Below are 13,139 nucleotides of genomic sequence, written 5' to 3'. Positions count from 1 at the left end.
ACTTGAACTTTTGTAGGAGATGCTACATAGATAGCATTTAGGGTTATAATAAGAGTTTGTTTCCTATGTGGGAACAGTAGGAACAAGTAATGAAGCAGGAGGGAATGAGAAAGTGACGCTCTGCCTCCATGACCATGAAATGAGCAATCTCACATGGCAGACACTGTGCACACGAGGAGGTAAATAACCAGATAGAACCCAGGCCATCTCCACTCATGATGGAAACTGAAAATTCTAAAGCTTTACTTCCTTTCAAGTTTGAGAAACACTTCATTTCTATGTTCCAGAACTTTTTAGCTATTTGTGAAACATAGATTTCGTAAGCACCAACTATTCTCTGACGGGTACAATGGGGGAGTAACACGGAGGGTCAGGGAGGAGCCGGCTCTGTGTTCCTGTCTCCTGTGTTCCTGACCCAGTGGTTCTATCAGGAGTGAGAGGAGAGCTCTGCTTCCAGAACTCTGCTTCCTCAGGGTTTGGCCCCTGGGAGAGGACACCAGACCTCCCAGCACCCAGCGCCTCTCTGCTGGCTGACCAGTTCTCACTCCTTCCTCCAGCCTCCAGCATCTCCCCACACTTCCTCTCTGAACCCTTATTCCTCTTCTCTTAGATCAACATCATCTAAAAGAAGCCCTCCAGCTTTGACACCCACCTTGGACTGTTGGATTATTTCAAGGTGGAGACAAAAAACGTATTCCACTCCAGTTATTCATCTTTTCTTTTATATTTACAGTGGGATTATGCACTTAGTTACCTATAAATTTTAAATTACAAGTTATTCCCAGATAATTGTACTTTTATTTTATTGACTCATGTGCTGCATTACTGAGACATCTTCAATTAAAATTTCACAAGTTATAGAAATCATTCAGTATTTGTCCTCTATAAGTAAAAGACCAATAAAGTGCAATTTTCAAATACAAGATCGTATTTGAAATGTATGTTAATATCTAAAATACGTAGGTGTCAGTAGGGTATGACATGTGCACAGACAAAAGTTCAGGGTATTTCATGTTGAGGGGTCATGGAGACCACTTATGTGAATCCTTAGGAGAGGAGGTTGCCAAATATCATCAGTCCTTCCTGAGATATGTGGGTCTGTCCCACCTAGGGATGACAAGTGATTAGAGTGAAAGGAAATGGGTCAGTCACCAGATGGGAAGGAGCTCAAAGATTTGGGGATGCCCTGGAGAGGAGAGAAGGTGAAACAAGGAAGTGAAGGGGGAGGGAGGAACCTCTAAGGCAGAGAGAAAGGACCCCCTCTGCCTGGTTCATCCCACACTCTCCACACAGAGCCCCTGCCCCTCCGCAAGAGAGCTGTCTGAGGAGCCTGCAGAATATGGTGAAAGGAAGGGCTGAGGGCATGAAGAAGCTGGACGGGCACAGAGAACCTGCAAGAAGATTGATCCAGTCACTGCTCAGGCTACTCTCAGGTCAGAGATGCCCTTGTGAGCTGAACAAGCTGTCATCTGTCACTTACCTTGTGTCTCCCATTTTGAAGGACTTCCACCTCCTCACTCCTCTCAGGACACCCTACAGCCTCTCTTCCCATCAGAAGATTCCCGTCCCCACCTGCCCTCCCTGACATTTGGTCACCTGGGCAGGGACCGTAATTGTGCTGACTTTGCAGCTCCTGCTGCTCTGGATTCCAGAGTAGGAGCAGATGGCAGTTCTGGAATAGTGAATAGGGTGGGGCTCGGTCCGGGGCGGGGGGAACCACCTCCTGCAAGTGAGGGCAGGAGCTCCTCTCTGAGCGGCACTTGGGTAGCAAGGAGTGTTCTCATACGCATTGTATTTTGCAAAGTAACATGGAGCCGTATCGGAAATATGACAGCACAGCCTCCTGAGGGCCACCCTGGGGACTGGGGACAGGATCCCATTCCTTTTTTCCTTTCATTCTTGGGAACGGAGTCATTCATGCGAATAGGGGGCTGCCATTCCCCGTGCTGGTCCCTGCGTCACTCTGTGCTGGTGATGGTTCTAGTCACAGAGAGAAGGAATAGATGACCAGGTTTCCGAAGGCCTGAGGTAGGACCAGCATCTGGTTTCTCCATGGGTTACAGGAGTCACAGTGCAGAAGAGTCACACATGGGTGGGGTCATTGTTCCCAGTCCCACTGAAGCAGGCTCAGGCTCTTCCCATGTATGGGAGAGGTGGGCATCAGTCCCTGCTCTCTTGTCAGGCACAGCACCCCCTAGTGTCCCCGGAATCATAATCTGTATATAAATCTAATCGGTACTGCAAAATCAGGTTTTTAAATGAGGGAACAATTCACTTACTAACCGTTGCATGAAAATGGATAATACACAAGTATGGGAATGAGAAATGGCATGTGGACAAAAATCAAAAGTGAAAAAATCATACTGTTAACGTCTAATAAGAATAATTTAAAAGCGTACTTTACTAGGAAGTAAAAATGGTTCCATTAAAAAAATGAAAAACAGACCACTTTCCTTAGAATAAAATAGACAACATTATTAGGAACTCTTCCACAAAAATGTGTAAGATGTGGTTAACTTCACGAAAAACACCAACAACCTTCAGGGACCATAGTTTCATTTGATATATATCAAAGAAATATATATATATATATATATATGTATATATATATATACATATATATATATATATATATACATATATATATATATATATATATATATACATATATACATATATACATGTATATATGTATATATATGTATATATGTATATATATGTATATGTATATGTATATATATGTATATATATGTATATGTATATATATGTATATATACATATACACATATATATGTATATATATATCATGAATAACAAAGGACAATTTAAATTACTATAGAAAGAACTGTCGCAATGATCCATACACTTGATATACAAAATACAGAAAAATGAAAATTGTGGAAATTATAAAATATGGAAGCAAATCCTCTAAGTAAAATATCAGCAGTGAGATTCCATTATCAGACTAAAATAATCTTACATTGGGACCATATGTGATTTATTGCAAACATAGAGTGGAATTATATGTTGATAAATCCTCTAAGACATCGTATTTGTAAATCAACAGATGAAAATCATTATCTCACTAGAACACGAAAGATCCTTTACAAAATTGAAAGAAAAGTCCTGATAGAAAACACATAAAATGGCAACAGAGACATTTATACTGTGATAAGACACTCTCTCCCACACACATAGAACTCAGTCCCACAGCCAGGAAATTACCTAATGGGGTGAGGGTGGGAAGGACATTTCTACAAGGTGAATAGGCTAACGTGACCTAAACACCATTATCATTCAACATCCTTCTGCAAGTAAGTATTAACAATGCAAGTGGATAACAAAAATCACTGGTTGGATCTCAGCACTGATGGGAACGGACAGGAACTCATTTCAAAAGACCGCAAAACACAATTCACCCATAGATACTCCAGGGCTGGTGCAACAGTGACAGAAGAAATCACTCCAAAGAGCAAAAAGAACAGGCATTCCTAGTGAAGATTAATAAGAGGATTACACAGGTCTGGAAACTTCCAGAAATAGGTAAATGGCCAAAGATGGAGATGCTAGATCCTGAGAGGTCAGGTGGGAAAGGGGCACACTGGACCCCAGTCCATGAACTTTAGTGACAAGAGACCTGTGTCTCAACCTAATGGGTGAGATGAGTTTTCTGTGTCCCTTGAGTCCCTTTGTCTAGGAAGGGGCTTAAGGAAAGGCAGAGCCCTCACTCCCAGGTGGCGCTGCTGTGTGCACCTGAGCCCATGGCGGCAGCAGCAGGAGCATCAGAAGCAGAAGTCACAGGCTGAACCTGAGCAGCTGCTGGGGCCTCGCCCTCCCAGCAGATGAGAAAGGGGTTCTGCTTTCAGTTCTCATGGGCCTGGGGCTCTGTGTGAGCCCGAGATGCTGTCCCAGGAGGGGCAGGGAGGAGCAGGGTCCCTAGAGGGTCTAACCATCATAATAGATGAGTATTTGGGAGCACATTTGCGGTAGCTGTTGTTACCAGGACACGTATTGGACTCTCCTGATGTGTCCTGACTCAGACCGAGCTGCATTTGGTGTCCCTATTTCTGCCCTGACCTGTCACGGACTCTACCCTTAAGGCAGCCTGCCAGTGACATCCTGGACTATATGCTAAATTTGAAAAAAAATCACACGATATTGCTTCCAAGGACAGGCTTCAAGCCGAAATTTAAAAGAATGTGGAAAGACTTTGTAGACAGACATATTCCCTGGAGCGGGTCTCAGACCCCGGTTTATATCAAACAAACAAAGAAACAGCTGACTTGGCCAAAAAGTCAGGGTTGGATGGCAAGTCCCATTGCTGTGGGACAGGTTTTTATCTCACTTCCCCACAGGCCTGGAGCACTGGATGAACACTGATACAGTAGTCAAAGGACTGGCAGTAATAATCAGCCTTGTCCTCAGCCTGGAGCCCAGTGATGGTCAGAGAGTCTGAGTCATCAGACCTGCAGCCAGAAAATCAGTCACGGAGCCCTGAGAGTCGTTTGCTATTATCATAGATGAGGAGTTTGAGGCAGCCTTTCTTGGGAGCTGTTGGTACCGGCTCACACCAAGAATACCGATGTTGTTGGGGCACCTGGGTGGCTCAGTCGGTTAAGCGTCCAACTTCAGCTCAGGTCATGATCTCGCGGATTGTGGGTTCGAGCCCCACGTCGGGCTCGGTGCTGACAGCTTGGAGCCTGGATCCTGCTTCAGATTCTGTGTCTCCCTCTGTCTCTGTCTCTCCCCCACTTGTTCTCTGTCTCTCTGTGTCTATCAAAAATAAATAAACATAAAAAAAAAATTTAAGAATACGATGTTGTTGGCACTTCCAGTGCAGGAGATGGTGACTGGCCCAGGGACCCAGACAAACAATGAGGCTGGCTGAGTCAGCACAGACAGGGCCCAACGTCTTCCCAGGACCCTAGGAGTGGGAGAGACAAAGAGAGGGGGATGCTGGGATCTGGAGGCAAGAAGGGGATCAGGGTCCATGTGTCCTCCCAGGACCCCTTCCCTATCCCTGCATACAGTTACCTGTGCAGAGAGTGAGGAGGGTGAGCAAGACAGGTGACCAGGCCATGGTGGGGGTCATCACTGATCCTGCCTTTTGTGGTCTCACTGCAGAAGAGCCCCCCCCAATATCTCCCTTCCAGAGGGCCCATCCATGCAAATGAGACCCCAGCTCTCTGCCCCCTAACTGGTCCTGCTTTAGGTGCCTCTGCCTGAGGATGTCCGGGGGGTGAGCAAGAGAGGTGCTATGTAGAGCTAGGAGTGGGAACGTCACAGCTGTGACCCATGATCAGAGGGCACAGGCAGTGGCAGGTGGAAACTCCCAGCTCTGGCCATCCCTGACTCCTCAGACACGTGATGAGCACCCCCTGGTGTCCAGGCCTGGACACAGCGTTTATGTGGCATGGCGACCAGAGCCCATCAAAGAGAGCTCCTGCCTCCCCACTGCTCTGTCCACTGTCCCATTCCTTCAGGCCAGGCCGGATGCCTGCTATGTGACCTCCCATCACCTCAGGGTGCACTTTGCTCTACTCAGGCTCCACGTAGTGAGTCTGTCCACGGTTCCCTTGGCTGTTGATGGGGCAGGACTGAGGTGGTGATTCTGGCACAACCACACAGATGAGGATCAGGGCCAGAGCAGCGACGGGTCCACATTGACACATGGCCAGTTCTGTGCAGGAGGCTGATTTCTTCCCTCTTCCCTGGTTCCCTCTGGGCTCAGAGTTCTCTTTCCCAGAAGCTCCCTCAGCACTGAAGAGACAGGGAGCCCTTTTCTCCAGGTTGTGGGTAGACGCCCTCGTGTGCCTTCCTAGGGGGGTTACACTGACCATCTTCGTCGTGTGTCACTACTTCCACCTCCATGAAACAACAGTTCTCCACACACTGTGGTTAGTGATTCCCTCCTAGAATCTGTCCCCCAGCACACAAGCCCAAATCTGCAGGAGCCCGAGTGTGGCTCTGACCTCAGAACACGAAGGGCAAACCTGCAGGAAGCTCCAGGAGGGAAGGAGTGACAGCCGTGGGTGCTCTGACGGGGACCTCGTCACAGACTTCATGTGTCTGTCACCATTTGGACAACTGTTAGCTCAAAATGAACGTGGGTGATTTTATACAACATTCAGCTCAGTAAGAATATTTAAACTCAACGACACTGTCAACGGGAAGATGCAGGTATTTAATCACCAGTGTATTTTCACAGATTCGTGCTTATTGCTGAGACAATATGGACTGAAATAGTAGTTGAAAAAAGATGGATGAAAAAATAATGAAATGATATGACTTTTGGTTCTCAGTTGAATAGAGGTCTATAAACTTGTTTCTAAATCATTTCACTTATTATTGTTTTTATTATTATTATTTTAATTGTGAGTTTTGTACACTAGGTCTTGTCCTGCAAGTAGGAGTAGGAAAGCCCAACGTGGTGCCCAGGTAAACACCATGAAGAGCTAGTTCCTGTGAACTTCAGACCCACCTCAGTGATGGAATTAACACACAGAGCTTCCAGGATGGATGCTTAGGGGTCAGACTCATCTCAGGGGTGGGTAGAACAATAGTCACTGTATCTTGTGTCCAGCAAGTTCACAATAGAGTAATAACTCAGTTTCCGGTGACTAGAGGAATGAATTTCTATTACCCAAGACCAATCTGATCCAGAAAATTCTTTCGAAGATCCCACTTGTGACTCCAGGTGAGGTGGAGATAAGGAGCGCTGTGTCCCTGAAGTCACAGTCCCTGTGGCCCTCAGTTGGGACAGACTTTTCAGTACAGGTCCATTCTGGCTGGGGGTTCACTGGAGTGTCTGGGGGAGTGAAGCCAGCCCTGAGAGTACAGGGAGGGCCTGTGTTATGTCCTCATGAGCCTTGAGCTCCATGGGAGCAGCACTGACTCTGCTGTCTCAGAATCAATCTACTGATCAGCCTCAGGCAGTGACTGGAGCCCAGAGATGGTTGGGGGGTGAACTGCCCAATGGATGGAGACTTGCCCTGGGATTCCTGAGCATAAACTTGTCCCAGAAAGCAGATGATCAGGGCACATCCTGCCCTGGTGACAGGACCTCAGTTACACTCGATGTCACTGGGTTTCATGCTGGTTGGGGTTCTGCCTCCTGGAGGCTGTTTTACTGAGAATGGCTGGGTGAGCTCAGGTTGACCATGACTTCTGGAGAGACAAAGAAGCCCAGAAATTGCAGAGTCCAGGACAATATAGACTCAGGAGGGAGTTCTGTGTGTGTGTGTGTGCGTGCGCGTGCGCGCGCGCGTGTGTGTGTGTGTTTGTACGTGGGCGCGTGCATGCGCATATGTGACCAAAAATGAGGCCAAGTTGCCCTTAAATCCTCTTAAGGCTTCTCCACACACTGAGGGATGGCTCTCCATCTGAGGGCCCAGGATTTTTAATTTAAAAGTCAGTTTCTTAAAGCCTTTTCTACTGGAGGAGGATTTATTAGGCAATTGTGGCTCCTTTGAGAGCAGACCTTTTAACGCTTCCCTCAATCAGAAGTCCGGGCCTTGTCAAGTGACAGAAGCAGGAAGGAGAATATGAGAGGATTCACACAGCTCTATCTTCTGGTCATTCTCCTCCCTAGAGTTGGGCCCTGGAGACTGGAAAACTACAGCAAGATCATTTCCAGTTCCCTCTGAAATCCTAACATGGAGACGGAGTTCCTACCTGAAGAGCCAGATGGAGAGACTGAAGGCCTAAGCCTGAGAGATGAGGGAGCAGAGAGGAGAAAAGAAGGGAGGGTGTGGGGAGTGTTATCAGGAAGAGTCTGTAGAGTCTGGTCCAAGTTCAAGTGTAGCTGATTCAGAGAGAAGAGACTGTGTCTATGACCAGGGTTATTGTCAATATGTCAGCTGTGGATGCGTCAGTAGTGACACAAGGTCACACTTTATGGAATGAGATGGTGGAACTGATGTGTGGATGAATGTTTGCTGGGTAGCACGTTCAGTTACAGATGCAGTATTTATTCGTGTTTATCATCCAGACCCCACGGGGACGTGAAGTTGGGCTGTGTTACGTCAATGTCAGTGTCTTCCTGGGATGCCCTGTGCTGTCCCGCGTTGCAGGCATAACCTGGGTATGTCTCTTTCCTCTGTTCAAGGACAGATCTTCCTGAAGTTATGTAACCCCTGCTTGTGCCTCCACATAAGTTTCTCAATGAAAAGAGGCTGAAGCCGAGGTCTGTGGATCCAGGGGTCTTACATCACTTCCTCCTTATCTGAGACGCTGTGAGTAACGATAGCCGTTCCCACTGCCATGAGCTGTAGCACAGTAATAGTCAGCCTCGTCCTCAAGCTGCAGCCCAGACGTGGGCAAAATTTCTGTATTAGTGGAGACATCTTTGGATCCAGAGATATGACTGGAGACCCCAGGTCCCAGCTGCTTGTATGAGTCTGAGTAGTAGAACAGAAAGACCGGAGAGGGCTCCCTGCCTCCTGCTGGTACCAGAAGATGTTATAACCACCAACACTCCTGTCTCTGCTCAGGGTTCAACCGAGTCTGGCAATTGTTTCTGGAGATGCGGAGAGGGAGAACAGCTGGGTCAGCACAGGCTGGGACAGGGAAGTATAAACACAGACACATCAGAATGAGGAGAAGGGACAGAGTATAGACACTGGAGGATGTGAGCCAGAGGATTCTGACTCAGGCTGGAGGCCAACCCTAGAGTGCTGAGGTCTGTCCTTACCTGCGCAGTGACAGAGGAGCATAAGGGGGACATGGGTCCAGGCCATAATGACACAGACCCTTATTAGGCCACAGGGCTGGGACTGGGATGTCCCAGGCCTCTCTTATCTGCTACCTGTGGCCTTCTCAGAGAGGCTTCACATGCAACTGAGACCACCCCTGCCTCTCCCCCATGTGCCTTCACTATGCCTGAAGCCCTTGGAAAGGGAGCCTGCCTTATGCAGCTGTTTTCCCCATGAGTGGGCCCGGAGGAAGCAGTTCCTAGGACTAGACACAGGCCCCTGTGCAGGGGACTCTGCCAGGCCCAGAGAGAACAATCTTTCCCAGTCCCCACGGAAAGTAAAAAGCCCAGTCTTTGGGCCTACCGTCAGTGGAGGGCTGCCCAGCTGGGAGCACGTGGCCTGCAGAAACCTCTAGACACCATCTCACAGCACCTCCCGTGGTTCTCTGGGCAAACCTCTCCTTTTTACCTGCTCCCCCCAAACCCCTCCTTCATCCACTTCCCTGGTGGCTGTATTTCTACCAGATGAGAGTGATCTTCCAGGGAAGGACGGAAGTGCAGTCCTGGTGAGCCTTCCCTGACTGGGCTTCCTCTGTGGACAGGGGACTAGCGGGAGGGACGTGATCAGACCTGACCAAGGGGAGCCTGTGAACCACTGTGGAGCTGAAGAAAGGACAAAGGGAGCAGACAGCAGAAGGGATCTGTCCCCGTGACAGGCTCAGAGGAGGCAAGCTGCCTCTGGGAGTAGAGTGTGAACAGGAGCTCGCCTAGGGACACACACCTTCACAGAGGAGGACACAGAGTGTGAGGATGTGAGGCCCGTCTGGAGCAGGGCAGACAGGACTCAGCAAATTCAGATGAGGCTTTTGCAGGTGTGAGGACAGAGCGGGGCCTGAGCATCCAGCAGGGACCTCTATGGAGCCATCATGTGATCTCCCCTCCATGTTCCCAAAGACTTTTTATCCAGGCTTTGCCTGCCATCAGCGCTGCTCATTAGAGATTTTGCTCTGTGGGAAGGCAAAATTTGTGACAGCGAGAGCTGGTTGGGGACACTGAAGGGACAGCTGTGGCACAGCACAGGACGCGGAAGGGTGTGTCCCCACGTGGGACACAAGGAGGTGATTGACTGGACCTCAGGCTATGAATTTTCATCCTCAGAACAGAAAATGAGAAAATAAACCTTGAACTACATAGGATAAAACAAGTACTGAATGAAGTGACCAGAGTCTGAACAGATACCAAATTAGACATCAGGGTAGAAAGGAACAGAGGGAACCAAATTGTATTCATTGAAGAAAGGAAGCTGCTGGAAATGAGGACAGAAACAGCGGCATCACATGTCCAGCAACATGAGACTGTCACCCAGGCAAACAGGGAGATCACACTGAGGTCACCGGCCTCAAAGCCACGCTGGAGTCACAAGAGCTTGATAACATTAAATATTTAGCAGGGTCTGTATTTTATAGCCTGTGAATATAATATAGCATCTATTTAAAGAGACTCTGATTCCGGACTTCAAGCTGGATTACAGAGCTGGAGTCATCAGGACGGTATGGTTACTGGCACAGGACAGGCACAGAGATCAATGGAACAGAATAGAAAACCCAAATATATGGCCAGTTCATGTCCGACAAACCAGGAGAGAATATCCAATGGAAAAAAGACAGTCTTTTCAACAAATGGCATGGGGTAAAACTGGACAGAAACATGCGGAAGAATAGAACTGGAACACTTTCTTACACTTATTTTTCTATACAAAAATAAAATCAAAATGGATGCAAGGCCTAAATGTGAGACGGGAAACCATCAAAATCCTAGAGGAGAACACAGGCAGCAACGTTTTGACCTTGGCCTTAGCAACTTTTTACTAGAACTACAGGGCACAAGACAGGCCACCCCTGGATGGGCCACACTGACATGAATACTATCATGAGTTAAAAAGCAGTTGATGCCCATACACTCAGGAAAAGCTCTTCATGTCTCTTCAACTGACTGAAACATTCAGGGGGGGCAGCTGCCCCAGGAAGACAGCTGGCACCACAGACAACTGCACTAGGATATGAACGAGGTGGGGCAGACGGGGACCCAGCAAAGCCTGTTTGGTCACAGTCCTCTGTGTCCCATCATTTCCCAGGGGCCCTGCACACATTGTTTATGAAACATCTACTCTACTCTTCTTCTTCTGTCTGTGAAGTGCATTTCTTTGCATTGAATACTAGACCCCTACCTCCTTCCATGTAATTCACAAAAACATAGATCTCGTTTTGCCTGCGTGTCTTTTGACTTTCTAGGTCTATGTTGATTCCCATATGTTCACTATTAAATTTCTTGTGTGTCACTTCAACCTCCTCAAGGACAGGTCTCACCACAGAGGACTCTCCCCTATAGGATCCTCCACAGAAGCTTCTCAATAAAAGAGGCTTGGAGACAAAATCTGTGGACCCAGAGGTTTTTTATCTCACTTCCTGGTTATCTGAGTCACTGTGAGTAACACTGCCATGATATGTAGCACAGTAATAGTCAGCCTCATCCTCAGGCTGTGGCCCAGAGATGAGCAGAAGCCCCACATTGGCCGAGGCATCTTTGGACCCGGAGAAGCGGCTGGGGACCCCGGGGCCCTGGTGCTTATCTGAGTCTGAGTAGTAGTACAGGAGATACCGGGGAGGGCTCCCTGGCTTCTGCTGGAACCAATTTATGTAGTAGCCGCCAACATTGTAGCCACTGCTCAGGGCGCAGGTGAGTCTGGCTGTTGTTCCCGGAGATGCAGACAGGGAGGGCGGCTGGGTCAGCACAGGCTGGGACAGGGAACCTGCAAACAGATAATCATGGGTGATGAAGCTAGAAATGGAAAAAGGAATTCTCAGGACTCTGAGCACAGGAATAGAGATTTGGGGGCTCCCTGTGTCCCCGGGCCTGTCCCAACCTGTGCAGTGAGACAGGAGCATGAGGAGGAGAGGAGTCCAGTCCATGGTAGCACAGCTTCTGGTCCCCACAGTGGGCTGGGCTGCCCCAAGCCTCCTTTTCTCCTCCACCCTCTGCCACAGGAGGGACTGTCCATGCAAATGGGTCCCATCCAGTGACTGCCCAGCCCCTCCCTTGTGCTGGAACTCATCTCATACCACATACTGAGATGAATGGAGGTTGCTTTCAACCCCAGAGATAGGACTGGGAGGAAGCACCTGCTGAGGCAACACACAGGTCCCTGCTCAGGGGACTCTGCTAGGCTGGAGGGGACACAGCTGCTGAGTCCCCTCAGGTCCCCCCCTCCCTGAGTCCCCTCAGGTCACACAGGGCCCTGCCTCCAGGCCCAGAGTCTTGAGTGAATGGCCCTCACCGAGCAACTGTGTAAGGACCACGGGGCAGTCCCACAGCTCCCCGTGCTGGTCACAGGGCACAGACTTCACGATGGCCAAAGCCCTGTGAGCCCAGCGGGTTTCTGTGACTCACCAGGTCCCTGTCTATCTCCACACATCAGTGTCTGGTTCACAGATAGGGCTCCATCTCCTGTGTATTAAAGCCATGGGTTCTGAAAGGGCGGGCCTACGCCGGCCGACTCCATCTTGTTCTGTGTTCTCCACCTTGAGTGACTATGTCCCCGACATGACCCCTTTTCCGGGAAAATCACAGAAACCTCAGACTGCGCCTCCTCCCCTTGAGTAACCTCCCGCTCACCCGTTCAAACTTCCTGGTCAAAACACGCCCAGCGACCTGTGTAACAGGACTCCGACCCTTCCCCAGCCAATCGGCCGAGGCCACGACCCTTCCCCAGCCAATCGGCTGAGGCCACAGCCATTACCTCACCAACTGCCCCTAGACCCCTATAAAACCTTTGTGCTTTTGAAACTCGCTCTCTCTCCCTGGTATCTCACCGCTGCGTCGGTGCAGGTAGGGGATTGAGCTCGAGCTAGCTCGAATAAAGGTTCTTTTGCTTTTGCATCGGACTCGGCTCCCTAGTGGTCTTTGGGGATCACAAATTCTGGGCATAACATTTGGGGGCTCGTCCGGGATCCCCAAGACCCCCGAGGGACCCCCGACCCGGAGAGCCTGACTGGCCACGGTTAGTATCTGTCTGTTTGTTCTGTCTTTTCTGTGTGAGCTCACTTCTGGAATTCTGGTAGTGCCCGACGCAGTCTAAGTGGACGCACTGGAGGACCACGGGCCGGGAGTTTCGGAAGACATTCCGATTCTCCCTTCTGGAGGGACGTGGAATCCCCTCAAAGGTCTGAGACGAGGCGGGTTGCTCCCGCTGGTCAGCGTGAGGCCGTCGTCTTTGGAGGGACGTGGAATCCCCTCATCGGTTTTGGAGGGACGTGGAATCCCCTCATCGGTTTTGGAGGGACGTGGAATCCCCTCAAATGTCTAAGCTAGCTTTCAGTTTTGCTTCCATGGAGTTGGAAGATTTTCTAGGGGCCCTGTGTTTGTCTGTTTTTGTGTTTCTCTGTTTTGT

General features: G+C 49.2%; 1 gene segment (V, D, J or C); it reads right to left on the bottom strand.

Annotated features, from left to right (window-relative positions):
* LOC102964770 overlaps positions 1–11,677 on the bottom strand; it is a 28,777-nt gene extending 17,100 nt beyond the window's left edge. Inside the window, 4 exon segments of the V gene segment in view lie at positions 4,346–4,466; positions 4,830–4,924; positions 11,155–11,501; positions 11,616–11,677. Of these exon segments, the coding sequence occupies positions 4,346–4,466; positions 4,830–4,924; positions 11,155–11,501; positions 11,616–11,661 (609 nt within the window).
* Positions 11,678–13,139: the final 1,462 nt, after the last annotated feature.

The sequence above is a fragment of the Panthera tigris genome, assembly GCF_018350195.1.
Source record: "Panthera tigris isolate Pti1 chromosome D3 unlocalized genomic scaffold, P.tigris_Pti1_mat1.1 chrD3_random_Un_scaffold_91, whole genome shotgun sequence".
Taxonomy (NCBI): domain Eukaryota; kingdom Metazoa; phylum Chordata; class Mammalia; order Carnivora; family Felidae; genus Panthera; species Panthera tigris.
Note: the sequence above shows the minus strand (reverse complement) of the source record. Positions and strands in the feature narration are given on the sequence as shown.